The sequence below is a fragment of the Daphnia magna genome, linkage group LG10 (assembly GCF_020631705.1).
Source record: "Daphnia magna isolate NIES linkage group LG10, ASM2063170v1.1, whole genome shotgun sequence".
Lineage (NCBI taxonomy): Eukaryota > Metazoa > Arthropoda > Branchiopoda > Diplostraca > Daphniidae > Daphnia > Daphnia magna.
The window spans coordinates 127,147-148,664 of record NC_059191.1 but is presented as its reverse complement, the minus strand read 5'-3'; the positions used below and the strand labels follow the sequence as shown (position 1 = coordinate 148,664).

Genomic DNA, 21,518 nt, shown 5'->3' with positions numbered 1-21,518 from the left:
AAATGACACAACCATAAAATAATAGCAGGGGTCAATCTTTCATTTTTTTACGACACTACACGGCTAATAAATCAATAAAAAAAAATCAATAAAGGCAAATCTGATGCGATAGGAAGACGAGCCAAAGAAAAAACGGCCGTGATGAATGACTGGTGGGCGGCGGCGGCGGCAAAACATCCAAACGATGTCGTTGATTCGTTGATTCCTTGATCCAGCACCGCCGCAATGGTCCTCTGTCTTGTCTATACATGTCATTTCTTTTTCTTTTCGTGTATCTAAGCGCTTGTCGGTACATAATACACAAATCACATTGGTCCATGTGAAAGGCTGGACGGGCGGCGGAATCAAAAGGGACGACAGCCAAAAGAGACGAGCATCAAAAAGAGGAGATCGCCGCGTTTATTGGCCCCACTTTGGACCACGTTTCTTGTCCTGTTGCGTTGAGCGTGTCTCTCTATATATCGTCCGCGTCAGCCGATTGCGACGCACTGGTGGACTGATTTTTGTACGTTATCTTTCCGTTTTTTTATTTTATTTTTTTAATTTTCTTTTTTTGGGGGTGGGTTACTGGGATCGAGTTGGGGAAAGGGACTAAAAAGTAAGAGGAGGGTGAAATGATGTCGTAAATAATGAATGAAATTAAAATAAAGGTAAAGGGGAGGTGGTTTAAAGCGCCGTTGTGGCGGGTCTTGAAAGCAGCCGACTGGCCATCAAGCCCACCAAGGGATGCTGGACCCGGTTTTTATTTTTTATTTTTGGGCTTTGCTTCTTCAATTTATGACTTGTTTCTTATTCCTCCCCCACTATATCACTGATTATCCCCCTTCTTTTTTCTTTTTTTTTGCTTTAGTTAAAAGAAAAAAATGAAATGTACAAGTTTCCTGTTTGGTTTATGCTAATGTCTCGTAAAATGCATAAAAATGAAACTTTCTCTTTCCGAGGAGGGCCGCTGTCCGTGTAACAAATTTGATTCACGACGGGAAAGAGAGAATGAGGGAAAAAAAAAGGAGCTAGTCTCAACGCTAGTCAACAAAACGACGGGCAGCCCATTCAACAACTCGTCGTTTGTTTTCTAACGCAAATTATGGATTTCTTCTTTTTCTCACAGTCACCGCCGCAGTTTTTTTCTTTTTTTCTTTTGAATAGTATAGTTATTTATTTGATGCCGGCCACGATGATTTGGCTGAAACATCAACTCGAAAAAGAAAAAGAAAAAGAAAAAGAAAAAGACGAATGATTTATATTTGCCCATTTTTCTTTATTTCTTTGCCCGCAGTCTTTTGTCTTGTTCGATCGTTTTTCTCCCGCTGTGCTGCCCAGTCATTTTGCGCGCTAGACGTTCTATTACTCTATTAGGACATTTTTTATTATTTTTTTTTTTTGAAATTTCCCCCAAGGAATGCCGCATTCTATGCCCTAGTTTGGCCATTTGCTGTGCAAAAGGATTCATCATTTCTTTTTTGGTTTTTTTCTTCGTTTCTCTAACGGTTGAAATGAAAGACGGTGGCGGATGTTGTCTAGTGCTGGCCATCCATCTTCTACGTGAATGTACACATCGACTTTATTTCGTTTTTTTCTTCCTTCGTTGTGCCCGTCCCGATGATGGATGGACGCACGAAATTGAACCTTTTCCCGTCCGGGGGTATAGGAGGGGGGTGTCTACACCAAAACACATCCGTCTCTCTCTTTCTACTTCTTTCTACTTCTTTCTACTTCTTTCTACGGGTGTTGTATGCGACTATCGAGCCGGATCGACTGGAATCTGCGACTCGTCCTATACAAAGCGATTAGCATTTTCGTCGTTATAGATGGAGACTATAGTGAACCCAAAAATGACTATACGTGTAACAACCGTGAACAAAAAATAAAAAGGAAACATTGACGCTTCAAACAGGGAAATACATTTGATAGGGACGCCAACATTTCCCCCCACCACCACGGCACCACCACCACCACTCTGTCGGTGTCGTTGATCCGTATACGCAAACTTCCTGCTTGTCCGCAGGAGACGGACGAGGGGCTATCCAATGTGTCGCGTGGTGCCATAAAACAAATTCTGCTTGCAGTTTGGCCAGTCTACAATTTTTTTCGTGTTCTCTTCATATCAAAAAATAAGAAAAGGCGGCGACAAGGAAGAGACAATATGGCGATGACACGTTGGTGCTAGTTGCACGTGGCGCCCTTTAGCCACAAGTTTTCTAGCCCATCACCGACGTCTCTCTCTATTTCTTAATGCTATTCACGGAAAATCAAAGGCTATGAGGCAAAGCAATAATCGTAAAAAAGCGAAATGAAAAACAAAAAAAAGTCGTAAAAATCTCGAGGGTCGGCTGCCGCTGAAAGAAAACCAAAGATTTATAGCCCCCAATAGATTTCCCCATCAGCTTATGATATAGTCGACGACGCCGTTCATATTTGCGCCTATCGTTTCTTGGCCATTTCTTTTCATGGGCGAGTGGGGGGGAGAGGCCAACAGATTTGTGTACAAGAGAAGAAAGACGGTTGCTGCAACCATTAGAGGAAGACATGGACTTGAAGAAGCGGCATGTCTATGCACTTCTGCTTTGACTCCCATCTCACCCTCCACACTTGTACACACACAGACAGAGAGGCCAAGTTGACGGCGGCAGTTGAAACGATGTTGTATATACATGGCGGCGTTTAGCCCATCAAGTAGAGAGACTCTTTCTCTCTGTGTGTGTGTGTGCCTATGTGTTTTGCTGCTGGTCGTTGGCCCATTAGCCGCAAAGTGTCTGCCGACGAGCCCATCACCAAAACAGGACGTTGACTGCCACCCCTCGTTTTTTTCTTTTTCTTTTTCGTACTAAAAGTTACACGTCAGAAAAAGGGGGAAAAAATGGTTGGTTGAAACCACGCCCTTTGGACTTGATTCTTTGGTATGGGGAGGAGTACCAATAAGACATCAATCGAATTGGGAAACAACGAGAGGGAGGGAGGAATTTTTCGAATAATCAAATCCAAGATTTTTTCATTTTTTCTGGCCGGTTACGTATCAATGAAATGTATCATTTCAAATCGTGACCTGTTTGGTTATTCTTATTTATCTCTGGGAGAAACGTAACGAAAGGCGGGATGACGAAGCGCAACGAACAGCATTTAAAAAAAAGTGGGGGGAGGGAGGAAGAAGGGACCGACTGGAGAGAGAGAGAGAGAGAAAAACGTAAATCATGTGGTGTGGTGAGCGGAAGAAAAGAAGAGGCGAGTGAATGGCGGCGGCAAGCAGCCGACAACAGCCCATTTACACGCACGTAACATAAACATCTAGTCAACTCTATAGTCCATGTTAGCCCCATGAAAAACGGCTACCAGTAACATGGTCGTTTGCCTGCTCGGCATTTCCCTCCGCTTTTCTTTTCCCAACTTGTGTCTGTGCGCCTGTGTATAAATAATCGTAATCTATGTGGCCAGCTTAACAGCTCGACAGGGGCACACACATAACGCTGGCAGTATATTCAACAAGAAAAAGGGACGGATGATAAACCATCGTTTCTCTCTTTCTGCCATGCCACCCGTCGTCGTCATTCATCTGCGAAAGCCTCTCCTTCCTCTTTGCCAGTCGTCTGAAATGGCCACCAAACACGGCAGATTTGCTCCTTTCTTCTTTTTCTTGTTGTTGTCTTTTCGTTTACGACCCGACTGCCTATCGCACGAACTGCTCATTCGTCTTTGAATTTCTTTGGCCTAGGTTTTTTATTTTTTATTTTGTTTTTATTTTATTTTATTCTGTTGAAAATGTGAAGGAAACTGTGACCCATCGTCAGGACGAGGGATTTCCCGCACAACCTACGCACAACATGTCAATTGTGTGTGTCCACATTTGATTTCCTCTCGTGTCTTTTACACCGTGTGTCTGAGTGTAGGCACACACACACACACACACGCAGGATAGATATGGAAGGGTAAGTCACGAAAGTAGGAGCACGTCAAAATAAGCTGTTGCCCCTTCTGGCCGAGTACAGAACATGGGGGGAGGGGATGATGCCTGAATCTGACAGCTTCTTATTCCGGCTGGCAAACACATTCAGCCGTTTTGTTTGATAATGGAGCGGTCCTCATTTTTTGTGTGTGTGTGTGTCTTGTCATCTTCTTGTTCTTCTTCCACTGTCTGACAACTGTCACCTGTCCTCTACAGGCGAATCCTTTGTCCTTTTTGACGTGGCGCAGACGCGTGAGCAAAGTCCATTTGGTGCCGTGCTGGCGCCGTCTGATTGCCGCATCCAGCTGAACGTTGTTGCTGCTGCTGCAACACTCCCCCTCCCTACTCATCGGCTGATCTTTCTGCTGCCAACTCAACTGATGTGTTATTAACTGTGCACCTCTTTGGCTTGTACTCGCAGCTAAATCATATGCCTTTCTTTTTCTTGCTCTTTCTACTTTGTTTCTACCGTCGCAATTTGAATTTTTCTCTCTAAATGGAACCCGCCCTCTATCATCAAAATGCGTTGCTCTTGTTTGATTTTTTTTTTTTTTTTTCCAGAAAAACACTTGGGCATGGATTAAAGAAAAGGGAAATTTCTTTAGCGACCGTTTCATCATCGTTTTGCGCGTCAGCAGCTCCTTATCGCCATCGTAAATGTTTCTTTCCTTGTGTGTTGTGCGGTGCGCCGCCTTTTGAGAAACGTTGCGGATGTGCGGAAGAAGGAGGAGATAATGTTGTACCGTGTCATTATTTCAAGACAAGTCGTTTTTGCTTGTGAAAATGGCGACTAAGTATACAGACGACATTGTTCTTTCTTTTCCGACTTTTTTTCTGGTTGAATTCACTGGAAATTGTTAGTCCATATGTCGACTCGTTTTTTTTAAATTATTTTTAAATAAAAAAACAAACAAAAATGGTGTGTTTCTCAGTTGTTATAGGGAAACGACGACGTGTCTCTTATTTTCGTGTTTGCCTTAAAAAAAAACATGAAAAAGATTTCGGTTTATGGTCGGAAATGGTCACGGGCATATCATTTCTTGCTGCTTTTCTTTCAACTAAATCGTCCATAAACGTCTAGGAAATTGCTCATAAAAACAAAAACAAAACACTAAAGAAAAAATGCAATAAAAAGGAAATGACTGGACGATTCAAACGATTACTTTTGCCTGGGAATGAAGACCATCAGTCAGTTGCGTCTGGCCTGAAAAGGCAGGGCGCGGTCTATAATCATCCTAATCGTACGCTGTGCCTATTGCTTTATAGCCTCTCTTTTTCTGAATTATTATTCGGAATGTATGTAGACGTGTCGGTCGTGAATGCACCGGTCAAAGTCAAAGAGACTTGGCCGTGTCTGTCCAAACCAAAGGGCTTTGATTGACAACGTTGGCCAATGAAAGTGACGGGCCAGGGCCGTGGCAGCTCGTCAACATCCTCGATCCGACTTTGACAGGTGATCAGAGAGCCAACCCTCAAATGACATTATTTGTCATAGATTTTCATTTTGATTGGCAATTCCTTTCCCCCGTCCAAAACCTGCCCCTTTTATTTGTTTTGCTTTTTGTTTTTTGTTTCGAAAGAAAAATATTCCATGTCACGTGATTGTGTGTGTGTGTGCCGCTGTGTGGTAATTGAGCGTGTCATGAAGAGAAGGGAGTTTGGGTGGTGGTGGGGGTGGGGGAGCTGTCACCTCCCTTTTCTTTTCTCGTACGCCAGACACGCACGCCGCGAGCCAGTCGAGCAGACAATGAACGATGTCGTCGTCGTCGTTGTCGTTGATAAACAGCTGACAGCTACCAGTTCTGCCCCTCTCTTCTATATCTTTGGCGTTGCTGTTCGGGGTGTGTGTGTCTATCCTTCAGTCAACGAGACAAGGCGAGCCAATAGCCGCTCCTCTTTTCGTTTCCTCTTTTTTCTTATTTTCTTTTTTTCTTGAAAGAGAAAAGGAGAAAAAAAAAGAAAAGAGACAGGCAGCTATATACAAACACGACTTGTAGGAAGAAGACAGGAGGTCATGGATGTGGAGAGGAGCTGTCGCTTTCCATGACGTCCATCATCCATCGCCATCATCATCAACGTCCTCCTCTTCTACCTCCCATGTCCTCCTCGTATTGGCTCTTATCTCTTCTTTCTTTTCTTTTTCTTTTTCTCCTGCTTTTTGTGTGTGTGTGTTTGTGTGTGTGTGTGTGAGGAGCAGAGAGTAGGGGGAGTAGGAGCAGAGAGAGAAACAAGACGAGCGGGACGTGACTCTTTCACGGAGGAGGCCGTAGGGAGGGGGAGAATGCCAAGGAGCCGCGACGACGGCAGATGTTGATCTTACACACAAGCGTAGAGGGAGCAGGAGAAGCCGGATGAGCAGGAGGAGGAGGGGGGATGGAGAGATAAGGAGCGCCCAAGTGCCGACACACAAGAACTTTTCTTTTCTTTTTTTCTTCTCCTTAAAACGTCGCTAGAGATGATGACGACAAGCGGCGCTTCTTCTAGCGTTCCAGTTAACCAGTTTCGACTAGAGAGTGGAGACGAAGGAGAGGCAGTGACATTGATCAAGTAGAGTCAGCTGAGGGGCTTGTTACTCAACAGCAGCCGACCTGATTTATGATGACGAAAGACGGAAATTGACTTTTGCTTGATGCTGTCGCAGCCAATCTTTCATTTTTGTTTTCCCTTGGCTATCAAATTGGCGTTTGTTGGCCAATCGTGAAATCGTATCGTCAGTCGTCACGCAGCTTAACGTTTCCTAAAAGCGACGAAAGCGGCGCTGTGTGCGTCGTTGACGAGCTCATTTTTTAGCTGATTTATTTGGCAGCTGTGGTTTCTTTTTCTGGCTGTTTTTGATCGATGCACGTTCGTGTGTTGCACTACGTTGGCCATTGTTTTTCTTTTCAGGAGAAAAAACAGACAAAAAGGGCGTCTACGTGTGGGGGTCGACTCGTACGGATGACGTAAAGAAAGAAGAAAGAAAAGTGACGGCTCAAAAAAGGAAGATGGATGTTGCTCCTCTAGTCCACGTCTACGTCTAATATATTGCATTATAAATAGGTATATGAGACGTCAGCTACGCCATTCATCTTCATCTTGACGCACACACACATAAGAGTCACGACATTCTTTTTCTTTTTCTTTTTCTTTTCGATTTCAACGTGGCCCATTTGACCCTTTTGTTGTCAACCTTTTTTTGAAGGCGCGCACACAGTTGCATTTTTATCGATCCGCAACTGCGGAGGCGCACCACGCTCGTTTATGATGAGCTCGTTTATCAGTTGTGTGTGTGTCTGTGTGGCTGTTTGACGCGCAACTTGAACATCCATCTTTGTCAGTAGGACTTTTTTCTTTTCTTTTTTTTCCTTTTTTCTTGTTTACATTTTTTCATTATTATCTCATCGCGTGTGCTGCTCCTTCAGTTGCGCCATTTATTTTTTGTTATCTTTTTTTTCTTTTTTTTTTGAGGGGGTGGGGTAGGGGAATGGGACGGGAGAGAAGAAAAAAACTCAAAAAAAAAGTTGGCGTCGTGAAGCGATGAGAAGGACAGGTTCACACACGACACGCTCCAATGGCGCAACAACGTATTGGAACAAGAGATGGATGACTTTCGTTTCTCGTTTGAGCAAAAAAAAAAAAGTCCCGTCACTTTGATGGGTCATTTTTTGTTGTTGTTGTTGATTTCAAAACCAAACACGAATAAACTGGAATCGAAAGATAATTGGCAAAGTTGGTGCCGGCAATCAGCGACAGCCATGATATGTCCATGTAGAGCAAACAGCTGTGAATCAATGTCTTTTCCATTGTCGGTGCACAGCCAAACGAAACGGAGGGAATGCGTTCATCGTCGACTTGATTTGAATGTTGTCTTTTTTTCGGATAACGGAGGAGGGGGAAGGGGAAGGGGGCTATTATGTATTCACGACGTGTATTGTCCCGAAATTTCTTTTTCTTTGAACATTTTCACCAAGGGACAGATTTTGCTCCCTTTTGGCTACTGGACTATCAACAGCAAAGAGAGACTCTTATTTCTCTCTTTTTTTAAGGAAGAAAAAGAAAGAAAAAGAAAGAAAAAGAAAGAAAAGAAAAACTCGGGCAGCAGCTGACGAGGGGAGATGGATCGATGGTGTCTGTCTCTATCCGGCCAGATATCCATCGTGCAAGAAGCAAAGAAGAAGGAGAACAAGTCTGATGACGGCGGCCTCTCTCACTGTCTTTTTATTTCCATCGCATCCATCCATCTTCTTTTTTTCCCTTTTCTTTCTTTCTTCTTAGTTTTTAGGTTTCAGTTGTTTCTTGCTTTTCACTGTCATGTGACGAACCTCTTCGTTTTTTTTCCTTTTCCTTTTCTTCCTCGGCCAATGATGAAACAGACAGTCACACGCACGCACTCACACACACTGAAGAGGAGAGAACACAAACGAAAAGATGGATGAGTGTGTTGTTGTTGTTGTTGTTGTTTTAGTTTTCGTTTTATAGGGAAAGGCGCCGTGACTTTTTCTTGCCAGTCAGTCACGGAATTCTCCATCACCATCGATCACTCGCTCCATCCACCAAATTCGTTGTGCGTCTTTTCGTCGAAGCCGCCCCTTTGCCCGACTGTACGCGCCAAATCAAACAGAAATTCCCGTTTTCTTATCGTTTTCGTCTTCGTCTTCGTATTTATTGGCCAATTGTTTCATTTCGATGCGATTGTGTGGCATCGGACTGGCGGAATCGGAAGACGTTCCTTTTATTGAAATTTTGAGCAGGTCAGACGTGAATGATTTTTACCTTTTTTGGTTTGTTCAATCAGAAAAAGAAAAAGAAAAAGAAAAAGAAAAGAAAAGAGAAAAATGGATCGAGATTGAGGTTGAACCGGATTTTTTTGTCTCGTCAGTCGAGGGCCATTCGTCTGCGTCAACTGTACGGCAGCAGCGCAGCAGCAGCGCAGCAGAAATGTAAATAAGAAAAGGGTCGATTCGTCTTATTAGACGTTTGACATTTGGACCAAGGAAGGGAAGAATATTTCCAAAGAAATCGACAAAATGGAGCCGATTTCATCTTCTTGATTTTCAATCCATCATGGCGTATGATTGGTGATGATTATTGGCGTGATTTCCTCCTCCTCCCACTGTTCGTTTTTCCTTTTCTTTTCTTCTCATTTCTTCTCATTTCTTCTCAGTTGTAAAAGGGAAAAAATCAAAAAGGGTCGGGGCAAAAAAGAGAAATGGCCGAAAGGCAACACATTAAGCTGTCAGCGGTGGCATGATTTATCGACACCCCAATGGCTGCCTGCCTCTTCTCTATCCTCTATACGCTATATCCACTATACGCTATATCCTCTATCCGCTACGAAAGCAGAAGACGAATGATTTAAACGAACAGGAGAGAAGCGGAAAATAAAAGAAGAAAAAAGGAGGGAGGTGGAAATCGACGACGGCTTAATAACACGTGAGCGTGGCAGGTCCAAGGCAGTCATTAACCTTGATGGCCCCTTCTCTCCGCTGCTATCGCCCCTAACGTGAACATGACAAACGACGGCCAACGCGCACCCAAACCATTTTCCAACTCGAGTCTTGCAATATTTCCAGGGCCTTGTTTTTCAATTTTTTTCTTTTTCCTTTTTTCTTTTTTCTTTTTTTTCTTTTTTCTTTTTTTTTTTTCTTTTTCCTGCCCCACAAGCAGCAAGGTTGTGTAGTGTAGTAGTGGAGTAGTGGAGTAGTAGTAGTGGAACGACTTGTCATCCCCCCCCCTGAATAAGAAGAAGAAGAAGAAGAAGAAAAGAAAAAAAAGAAAAAAGAAAAAAGAGATAGAAGAGACAGGCGATCCATCAAGTTGTGTGTGCGTCGATGGTATACGACCAGTTGTTGTTTATACATAGATAGATATACGTATATATAGTATAGTATAGTTGGACTAGTCTTTGCGATCGTGTCCGTGTGAGAGGGCCGGCTGCCCGGACAACAACGAACCTCAATGATGTATGACTTGTCTAGAGGAAATGGACATGGCACAAATGGACAAGATGGATTGTTTTGGCGGCAAAACTATTGCCAACACATATTTCTCCATTTTCTTTTTCTTTTTCTTTTTGTAGTTCGTTGCTGTTCTTTTTGATGTTTTTTGATGTTTTTTTGATGGCAAGAGAAATGGCTACTATGCACTTGGTTATTGTGGCCGTGGTCAGTTTGACGTCCATCAATAAGCCAACAACATTCACTGCCATTTTCATTGGAAATTGACTTTTGCGGGGAATGTCTCGTCTCTTGGAAATCAAAAGTCAAGGACTGAGCAATGGTGTCCCTCACCGTTGACGTGACTCGAGTGCGACTGCCAAGAGTTGATCAAGAAAGTAGCGGTATCAACTCGATTGTGAGGCTGCTCTTTGGCTGGTCGCGAGTGGCAGAACAAGTGGATCATGATGATGATGATGATGATGACGACGACGACGATGATGTTTTGCTGCATCATCGCCCCTACCCTTCACATTTCTCTCGTTTTCGTTCTCCCCCAGCTGCACGCTCGACTCCCCATTCTTCCTGCTGACGTGAAGATGACGGATGAGTTTGTAGTGCAACAACAACAAGTCTCGTTTGCTGCCACTTTTTTTTCCTTTTTTATTTTTGGCCGACTGCCTCTCGTTCGTCGAATCCGCCCCACCACAGTTTGCCAGGGAGAAAAAGGGAAAAAGAGTCTTGACAGCAGCAGCAGCTAACCGACGACGGCGTGGCACAGACCCGATTCGTTCGTGTCTCTGACTATGTCGACAGCAGCCAATCAGTCCCGCGTCATCCCCTTGTTCTTTTTTCACGTCTGTTTCTCCTCCTTATTCCATTTTTTTGTTTGTTTGTTTTTTTTTGTTTCCTCTCCATCAGACTCGACTCCGTGCCGACTGGCAAAAACAATTAGAAAATGCGCTACAATGAAGCGAAGCGTTTGCAATTGTTTCGATCGAACAAGGACGTCCTTCTATTTATATCTATATCTCGAGTATGAATGTATGGGTTTGTTGGTCGTCGTCGGCGGCCATTGGAGCTGAAAGAGAGAAACAGGCAACCGGGGGCCATCTGCGGCGGGCATTAACGACGTGGCGACGGAAAGACAGCAGTTCCTTTTGGCCGCTTAAAAGCCAGTCCCCTTGCCAGTGCCCCCAGTGCGTGTGTACACGTTGCGCCAGCATATATTACATAGACTGTGTATTGAGTGCAAGGTTTTGCTGCTTGTGATGACGGCAGGGGGTTCTGGCGGATGTGTGTCGATATGACGTCGCACGTTTCAAAAGACAAGCCGACGACTTTTTTTCTTCTTTCTTGCTTCTGTTTACTCTTTTTATTTCTCCAGTCCCGTTTCCTCTGACGCTTCTAGATAAGCGCTTGTTCTCCATTTTTTGTTTTTTGTTTTCTTGGGTGGCTGGGTGGGTGGGTGGGGTTGGAGGTGAAAGTGAAAGTGAAAGTGAAAGAAGAAACGTCACGTTCGACTAGCAGCCGTCGATTCCAATCAGCAGCCCCGAACATTCCTTCTCCTTCACCAATGGCTTCTGCTCGCAGAGGAGATGGCAGAGAGGATGACGTGCCGTCTCGCTACAACTCCAACGAATAGAGTAGAACAGAGTAGAGTAGAACAGAGTTTAGAAACATGGGAGAGACAAGGCGATCTATCAGGAACGAAGCGATTCATCATTCGAAACTTGTTGCCCTGTCGCTTCGGGGCTGTGCTGTCTGCTTGTGTCCAGTCCGTTTCTCCGCCAGCCGCTAGTCTCTTCTTTTTCCATTTTTCTCTTTTTCTCTTTTATTTATTTATTATTTTTGAAAAATAGCGAAACAACATCGCGGCTCATACAGTCTGCATCGCATCGACCGCATACTTTGGTGTGTAGTGACTACAATTTGGCAATGGCGGGCTAGCCAAAAAGAGCCACGTCTTATCAAGAAAGTGTAGAGCGGCAAGAGAAGAGAACGTAACGTCAGAAGAAGAATGATGTGATGATGATCATCAGTCATGGCGCGTTTGACATTTGGTCGTGTCCCGTCTCTCTTTTTTTTCCTTTTGTGTGCGTGTGTGTGTGTGTGTGAGAGACTCGTCATTGCTACCACCACCACCACCCAGTTCTTTTTTTTTTTTATTTAAAAAAAAACAAAAACCCCCTTAAAAAAAAAAAAAAAAGATGCTGTCCCGCCCGGTCAGACACACGATGAATGATGAGGCGCTTCTCTCTAGTTTGCCCCCACGTATCTACTCGTTGTGTCGTTCGCTCATTATTGTTGGCTGCTGGATGCACCGCCCTTTCTATATACGATCTGGATTCATTTCGGCTTATTGCAATCTTCATTTTCGTTTTTTTTTCAGACATTTCAATTGAACATTTCCCCCCCGTTTTGACTTGCAACTTTGTGTCACGAGAAATTCGTTTCAGCCTCTTAAAGTTGAATAGTTTAAAACAAAAAAAAAAACAAAACAGCAATGATTGTGGTCAGTCGGATGTATAGAAGACGTAACACTCGAGAAGAAATGAAACACGAGCTCATCCATCTTTGAACGTAATGATCAGCTGACATGGCCAACAGCAAACGAGAGGCAACTTTGGCGTGCAAGAAAGGCCCTCAGCGAAACGTCGACACACACACACACACAACCGTCAGCCACACAGACAGACAGACAGAGAGCGAAGACAGAGTGTGTGTGTAGGTAAAGGCAATCACAGCGGCCGTGGCGGCAGGAGCGGCTTGTCATCAATCGAATGTTGGTAGTTGAGAGATGGATGGGAAAAAAAGGGGGGGGGAGGGAGCGCATTGGGGACGTCCCTCTTCAATAATAACCATAAAAAACAAAAAATATCTAGATATAAAAGAGAATCGCTTCGTGGCTAGCCGACCATTCTTTTTCCCTCTTCTCTTCTCTTTTTTTTTTTTTTATTATTATTATTTGATCGTAGCTGTACGCCGCCGCCACACGGGCGCAAACGGTAGCAACTTTGCTAAAGAAAAAAAAAAAAAAAAAAAAGAAGGAAAAAGGGCCGACATCTGACGATGGCTGGTCGATTGGAGTTTCAGTCGCTTTTGGAGCTCGGTCCTAGACGGACGTGCACGACTTTCTCGTTCCATTGGCGTCTCTTTCATTCGCTTGTGTTTGTCCACGTGTTTAGTTTGTTGCCCTTTGTTTTTTTCGTCCGTGTGTCTGAGTGTCTGTGACTTTGAAAGTTGTGCTCTGCAGTGGATTCGGGACGAAATGCTGTCGTCCAACGGCAATCCTTTTCTAAGAGCGGAATATCTCAACCCACCGCCCGCAACCAACACGGTACACGCACGACTCTGTCGTCTGCATTTCTATCTCATTTCGTCGACGTTTCCAATGTCGACGTAAGGCAGCGCTTTTTATTTAGTTTTAGTGTCCATTTCACTCGCATTTTGTCGAGATAGAACCAAGCCAACTACTCGTTTAGAGGGCAATTGGCCCTTTAAAAGGCGATTGACTTGATTTCTTAAAGAGGCCAAAACGCAGCATGTATTTCAGCAAATGTCGTGATTCCGACTCGTCCACGTGACGTTGAATTCTAGAACGATCCGCTTTTGTCCACCTTTTTCCACCTTTCGTCTTCAAAAGCAAAGAAAAAAAAGAAAAGCACAAACCAAAACCTTTTCCGCTTTCGTTTCAAACAATTTGCAGATGGATTCGAAAAAGAGTCCGTTGGCTTTGCTGGCGCAGACGTGCAGTCAAATCGGCGCCGACCCGACCCCAACGACGGCCACCAAAACTGCGTCGTCGTCGACGATGACGATGACGACGACGACGACGACGACAGGCCATCCGTCAGGCGAATCGCGCAAGAAATCGGCCAGCGAATGTTTGGCGCACGACAATCGACACGAGCCCAGAGGCAGTCCGTCGGCGTCCGTCGTCTCTTCGCCAGAAGCCAACAACAATCGCGTCGCGCAGCAGCAGCAGCAACGGCCGGCCTCATCGGCCAACGACGCGGGTCAGTCGCTGCCCAATGCAGCCACTCAGACTCTGAAGACGGCCAGCATCAAAAAGGCGTCTGACGTGTCGAGCAATCCCAATCGACTGACTCCGACGGATCGTCGATCGAAAAGCACTTCGCCTAAAAATCGATCGAACGCCGGTGCATCGTCGGGGGTCGTTCCGCCGCACCCAACTCAAGCCGTGGATCATCCATCGGCTTCGACGGCATCGACGTCCGCCGCGTTCATGAATCATCTGCTGCTGCACCCATCTCAACAGCAATTGGTTGGCGGTAGTCATCCATCGCACCACCACAACCAGCAGCAGCAGCAGCAGCACCACCAACAACACCACCACCTGATGATGGCGGCGGCGTTGGCTCACGGATCGTCCGATGCGTCTTCTTCTTCTTCTTCGTCGGCCGCAGCCGCCATGTCGCTGGCCAACAGTTACAAGTCGCTGATGGCCGCCTCCGCTGGAATGGCTTACAGCAGCGGCCACCCGTCGTCGATGAGCCCTTATCCGCATTCTCCGTACTCTCCTCATCATCACGCGTCTGTGGCTGGTGCGGGTGCCGGTGCGGGTGCCAGTGCCGGTTACGGTCCGCCTCATCCGTCAGCCCTCGATTTCGGCGCCTACGCCAACGCCTTGAATGCGGCCGCTGTTGCCAAATCGACTTCTTCTGCGTCGAGTGGCCATCCTTTTATTGCGACTTCAGCCGCCACTGCCGCCATGATGAATGGCTATTTGGCCGGTCATCCGGCCTATTCGGTGGCCGCTCTACAACAAGCCATGCATCAGCAGCACTATGGCAACGCCGCAGCTCGAATGGCTTCTTCTTCTTCTTCTTCTTCTGCTTTTTCTTCTTCTTCTGCAGCTGCACTTGTTCAATCCAAGCCGACCAATAGCAATGCAGAGTCGGCATGTCGAGATCCTTATTGCACCGGATGCCCGGCTAGCAGCAGCAACAACAATGTCGCTGCATCTTCTTCTTCCGCTGCTGCTGCTGCTGCTGCTGCTGCTGGCCAAATTCACATGGTGTGCACAGTCGGGTGCCCTTTGTCCGTCCAGTGCGAGCACATGAAAGTGCCCATCGCCGCACATCACCTGCAAATGCTTTCGGCTCCAGGGGCATCGAGTCCCGGCTCGGCCAACGGCCAACCGCCTCCCTCTTCACCGCATCATAACAACAGCAACAACAGCAACAACATTAACAACATTAACAACGTTAACAATCGGCCGTACATTTGCAATTGGATCGTGGCCGATAATTATTGCGGCAAAAGGTTCGCCTCTTCCGACGATCTCCTCCAGCACTTGCGCACGCACACCAACTTATCCAGCGCCGCTGCCGCTGCCGCTGCCGCTGCCGCACCTCCGCCCGAATCCGCGGCAACGTCGTCTGCCACTGGATTCGCTCACCCGTCGTCGATGATGCGCGCCGCCTATCCCACTCCGCCTCTGAGCCCGCTGTCGGCCGCCCGCTACCATCCGTACGGCAAAGCCAACGGATCGACGACCACGAGCGCCACCTCCTTGCCGGCCCAGCAGCAGCAGCCTGGACCTTTCCCGTCGGCTGTTGCTGGACTCTTCCATCCGGGCATGGCGGCAGCCATGGCGGCCATGGCTTCTGGTGGACCTTACGGGGCAGGGCCTCCTCCTCCTTCGTCGGCTGCTGCTGCGGCTGCTGCTGCTGCTCACCTGTTTCACATGAACCCGGCCCTAGCTCCCTATTACTCTCACCTGTCTTTGTTTGCCCATCAAACCAATAATCAAGCATCGACGCGACAAATGCCCGGCTTGGGTCCAGCACCTCTAGGAGGAGGTGGACTAGGAGGGCAGCCTTAGAGCACATTTTCTTTTCTTTTCTTTTCTTTTCTTTCAAATGAATTCAAACACGTGCAATAAAAATATCGAAATCAAAATGAAAGGGGCAAATGTACATAGGCAGCAATATAAATAGAATATCACTTGTTTTGGTTTTCTTTTTCTTATTACAAGTTGCACGTCCGTTTTTTTGTGTGTTTTCTTCTTTCGTGTATAGAATTGTCGTATTGGCCCTAGCCCCGCCCAAAATCATTTGTTTTGAAGCACTTTTGTTTTGTTTTTTTTTCTTTACCGGTCTGACAGATGAATGAAAAGTGCCCTGTTTTGTAACATCATTGAAATAAACGCCATCGCACAGCGTGTAACACGGCGTATTGATTGAATTTCGTCCTTTTTCTTTCTCTTTCTTTATTTTTATTTTAGTATTTTCTATAAGCCGTTGAACGCTGGAACTTTGTTTTTCTCTTGAAATGGCCTGATTCATCGATTCGGACTTTTTGTTTGGTTTTTTGTTTTCATTTTTTTTTGGGGGGGGGAGGGGAAGAAAAGTTCGTTTGCGCTGCTGTTGCGGCAATGGACAGCAAAGTCATGACGGCATTTCATGTACCTTGTAATAATAATCATCATCAGAGGACTAGTAGTCATAATAACAATCATAATAATCATAATAATAATAGTGGGGAAGGGAGGGAATGTTAAGGAAAAGTAGAGAGAGCAATACACGTCTACGATGAGAGAATGAAGAAACGAATAAAGCCTCGAGCAAGAGACTCATCACCATTTTCAAATTCTCCTCCTCCCCACCAATCGAGAAAAGTTTTCGTCTTTTTCCTTCTTCATTTTTCCATTTTCATTTTCTTTTTCATTTTCTTTTTTTCTCGCATGCTGATGATCCGGTCCGCGTGTGTGTGTGTGTAATAAACGGCCGGAAAAGGGCGGTGGAGGGGTTAGATGGCGTTGGTTGTTTATGGCTGGCGGCCATCATCATTTGCTGGGCACAACAACAACAACAACAACAACAACTAGGGAAAGAGGGACGGCTTGCATCATCACTTCTTGTTCTTTGACAACCTGTGATCACCACAAACACATCACCAGGTGAACGGCAGCCATGGTTATGTGTGTGTCTCTGTGTCTGCCTAGTTGATGGATCGTTCTTATTCTCTCCCTCTCTGCCCCCTTGTGTGTGTGTGCGCGATTAGTGTGCAGAGAGAGTCATGTGTGTAAGGGTTTTCTTTTTTGTTTTTAAATATATACATTTGGATATTTTTTCCGTTGAAAAAAACTCACACAGACCCGATGATTAAGCTGCCGCTAATTAGGGAGAGAAGGCCAATAATGGAGTACCCCAAGAAACGAGATGATGGGTTTCTGGTAAAGCCCGAAACCCGCCAACGGCCATCTCCTTCGTCAGGTTCTGGTTTTTGTTTGTTTCTCACCTTGCGCTGCACGGCCGACTTCTCTTTTCGGTCTACAAGTTAAAGCCCAAGTCGACACTTGCGTTTTGTTGGCGCACTGCTGATGAAACTGTCCATCAGGCTATCCGCCTCATCCTTTTATTAGAAACATTGTAAATGACAAAATAAAAAAAACAAAAAAACAAACAAACAAAAATTGAAATGGGATGGCATTCAATAATGGCGCAACTGGCCGCAACAACAATGTAAGTCGGTCTACATCGTAGAACTGATGTATGTGGCGATTGCATGCGCATCCATTCAACTATACGCCGAACGGGTGGGCAATCGTGCGGTTTGACTGTACGCGTTTCGCCGTGTCGTGACGTGGCCTCTTTGCCGTTCTGTACCGACACACGTTGCCCACCACACCATTGCCCAATGCATTTTCGTCGTCTTTTTTTCCAGCGCTGCTCTAATATTCAACCACACCGCAGACTTTGCCACCAGACACAGAAAGTCTACACACAGTGAGGCTTCGCAGAGAGCCTTCGCAGAGAGCCTTCGCAGAGAGGAAAATATCTAATCAACAGAGAAAAAGGCCAAAACAAAAAGACATTGTTTATGTGTTGGAGGCTTGGAGCTGTGTTGGAGCTGTGTGTAGCTGTGTGTAGCTGTGCGTAGCTGTGCGTAGCCCAACTACATAAAGTGGAGCGCAGCACAACCCCGACAAAGAGAAGAAGAAGAAACAAAAAGAAAACCTGTTGTTTTCATCACAACATCATTTATATCAGACCTCCCCCTCATTTTTTGTCTTCTCATTTTCTTTAACCAAAGGAATTGAGAAAACCAAAAAAACAAAAAAATGAAATGGGAACATTTCCAAACTCGTGCGAAGCGCATAAACTATACAGCCGAGTTTCGAATTAAAACCAATTGAAAGCCTCTTTTGTTGTCATCAACTGCCTACGTTATGAAGTACGGCCAGGTGAATCACACACATTTTCCTTTCATTATAAACGCCATTCAATCGTAATGGACTTTGGTTGTTGTTGTTTTGTTTCACGAAAGTAATTCCTGTTGGTGTGGCTGGAGAAAAACAGTTTGCGTGTCTGTCGTCCCTTTCAAAAGTCGCACACACACAGACACACACACAGCCGTGTCGTTATTATCATTGCTGCTGCCAGCCGAATGGACGTCAACCTTTACTCTGTTTGTTTAACCATGCAGCATAACGCTATTACAGGCGTAGCGTGTCTATATTCTCGCTGCTCGCCTCTAGACACAAACACACTCTTCTATACGTAGTCTGTATTATATGTAATAACAATAGCGTGTGGCGTTGGACTCGTCGTAAATCAGAGCCGTTCAAACTGCACTTTTTCTAGCCAAGCGCTTTCATTTTCAAGTCGTTGCCTTTGGGTGCTGTGAAAAAAATGAACAACAGGAAATGAATGGAAGAGGAACGTCAACAGCTTCCTCGTTTATGTAATAGACGTTAGTTATTAGCCCATTGATTATATTTAGCACCTCAAAGGAAAGAAAAACAACAGCTAGCTAGCTACGCTGGGCCAGTCTATCTGTATTCTAAATCATTCCGTCTTTCAATCACGTTTCTTTATTGTCTTTTCTTTTTTAGAAGCAGTCGTCTTGTTTTGTGTTTCTCAATGATGGCAATTTTGGGAATGGATGGCAGACGCCCGTCGCGTTCATAGGCTATTTATCATTCAGATATAGCCAAATCTATTGTTAGTGTTGCTTCCAGTCGTCCATCATTGGCTCATTGGCTGATGCACGAAGCCATATACGTGAAAAAAAGAAAGAAAGAAAAGGCCCAGTTGTTTATCGATCATGTGAAAGTACACAACTCGTCGAATAATACGTTGATCTATTTGAAATTGCGGCTGACGGTCGTTCGGGACATTGTGTTTTTCGGTAGATTGTGATTAAAATGATTATACAGAGAGATGCCGGTTGCACGTATCGGTGCTCTTGCCTACTCTATGTTTATGGACAAGGAAAGAAGCAAAAGCTGCTTGTCTATTGATGTATATATTTATTTACATGTATACCTGGTGCGCGCACACACATACACACAAGTGCACTATGATTACGAATATTATTGTAGGTTACACGGATACGGTGCTGCTGCCGTGTTACCACGAGAGAAGCGTAGCCAATGTTTCGTGTCCCGCCCATTTCCCCGCTTCTAATGGTGATGATTTTCAATCATCCATTTCGCCTCTCTCTCTATCCAACGTTGATTGCTATATAGCCTTCTCTCTTTTTCTCCGTCTCTCCGTCTCTCCGTCTCCTGCAGGCTTACCCCAACTCCCCTTTCCCGTGTTTAATGCACAGCCAAAAGCCGACCGACAGCACACACGCATCACGCACACACACACACACACACATACACATACACATACGTAGCCTTAGATACATGAAAAGCAATCCATCACTCTAGCAGGAGCAAAACAGGCGAGACGGCAATAACCGATTGGCCTGCTGCTTCGTATAGAAAAAAGACACAGAGAAAGACAGAGAGAATAATGAAACAAAAATAAGAGAACGTGTATATACATCATCATCAAAGCGACCGTGTTCCAGCAGCAGAAATGTGTACATCATCCATCATTTTTGTGTGCCCGTTCTGTGTGGCAGCTCTCTCTCCTTCTCTTATCCTCTCCTTTTCTTATCCTCTCCTTTACTCCTTCTCTCCTTCTCTCCTTCTCTTGCTGCATACAAGTCGAGTAAACGTACTTTCCCTTTTTCTTTTTCGAATTTTTCGAATTTTTTTGAATTTTTCGCAAGTCCAAAGCAGAGGACGTCTTTTCTGGATTGTAACGCGCGCACAGCACACGAAGGATAAGCTAAAACAATGTACTGGTCCGATAAAAGACTATCGAATCGGCGTCGCTGTCTTTCGACTTTTCTCGCATGATTGATATTCTTCGTGAAAGAAACTGTCGTGTTTTTTGAAATGCCATGAAAAATAGGCGCTCGATCGCATAGCGCGTGTCTTGCCTCTTATTGCCCTTATACAGTACGTCAAGACATCCATTCATTATTTGGCTTTGGGCTTTGGCTTTGTCTTTTAATGATCCACTTTGTTAGTTGACGATTCAATTCACGTAGACGTCGTTTGGCCGGTCGGTCGCCTTACACGGACGGACTCGATTCCCGTCTCCATTTCAGTCCAACAATCAAAATGAGAAAAAGGAACGCGGACGCAATCAACCACCCACAGTCGCACACACAACAACAAAGACAAAAGAAATTGAAACACGCGCAGCTGCTGCTGTAAAAATTAAACATGGGGAACGCGTAGCCGAGCCCCGAATGTCATCCTGATAAATCACCTAGCTAGCACAATGTCGCCCCACCCGAATTCAAACGACATCAACTCCTCTTTCCTTTCATTGTACGTAGACAAACGCATTTGCATCCTCTCTTTTCTGCTATTGCTTCAAAATGCGACTGAGCTTCATCGTACGATCAAACAACAACAGCGCAGCAATCAATCATCAAGTGAATAGTTTCAAACCAAAACAAAACGAAAATTCGAGTTGAGCAGTGGCAGCGTGTCAGTTATTGTCTAACAAAACGAATAGGGACAGCGCATGGCCGCAAACCGAGTTCGAGCAACAAGTTTTCTTTTCTTTTTTTCTTTTTCCTTTTTATTTTTTGTTTGTTTTTTGTTTTTAATTCCATCTGCTGGTTTAATGGCATACCGGTTTGCGCGGTAGCCGCTGTCAAGTCCCGTGACTTTTTTTTCTTTTGTTTTTTTTATTATTATTTTATCAAATCTGGTTGAGAGATTTCCCTCCTTCGTTTGCTGGCTGGACAAGTGGACAAGGAACAAAAGAAAAGAAAAAGAAAAAACCCAAAAAAAGGAGCAAGCGAGCGAGCAAGAGTCCGGACAGGAGAATAATGGAGGGCAGGTCCAGCATTCGTGCCCCGTCTTTCTCTCTCTCTGTGTGTGTGTGTGTGCTGTGTGTGTAGTATGTACACATATAGAGAAAGCCGCGCTTTATATACAGCAGCAGCACTTGACAGCCGGCCATATGTCTTTCAATCACACGACATTTATCTTCTCTCTCCCTTGATTTTTATTTGATTTTATTTTTATTTCGACTGCTGCTTGCTGTTGTTGTCGTGTCCAGCCAAAAAGGAGAACGAGAAAAAAGGCAACAACCGCCGGATTGTTCAAGTGCCCGACGGTGCCGCCGACATGTATTACGTCACGACGACTTGTTATCGTTTCCTTGATTTTGTGCCCCTCGTTGATGATGGCCCGCGTGCGCTGCCTTCTCTCGTTTCGCTTTCATTTCAATTTCAAATTTCCTTTAGAAATGTATTCAAAGCCATTCGTCTGTGCTGTCCCGCCGCTGCCAGCCAAATGGCCAGCGTAAATCAAGTTCAACCGTTCGTCCAGAATA

General features: G+C 45.2%; 1 protein-coding gene and 1 long non-coding RNA gene across 7 annotated transcripts in view; both read left to right on the top strand.

Moving 5' to 3' along the window:
• The window catches only part of LOC116931893 (zinc finger protein 503), a 49,360-nt gene that overhangs the window by 19,260 nt on the left and 8,582 nt on the right, over window positions 1–21,518 (top strand). The window contains exons 1-2 of one of the 6 annotated variants that reach the window (XM_045180491.1): window positions 9,727–9,750; window positions 13,562–16,065. The exons of 2 other annotated variants lie outside the window; for them this stretch is intronic. In XM_045180491.1, coding sequence (XP_045036426.1) covers window positions 9,748–9,750; window positions 13,562–15,703 — 2,145 coding nt within the window. In that variant the 5' untranslated portion in view covers window positions 9,727–9,747 and the 3' untranslated portion in view covers window positions 15,704–16,065. Of the gene's footprint in view, window positions 1–9,726; window positions 9,751–12,874; window positions 13,255–13,561; window positions 16,066–21,518 lie in introns of those variants that run through there. 3 more of the 6 variants (XM_045180492.1, XM_032939553.2, XM_045180490.1) reach the window with 3 other exon arrangements.
• LOC116931907 lies at window positions 443–4,808 on the top strand. Its single transcript, XR_004399199.2, has 3 exons — window positions 443–3,706; window positions 3,762–3,920; window positions 4,499–4,808. It is a non-coding gene; the product is annotated as an uncharacterized LOC116931907 (long non-coding RNA).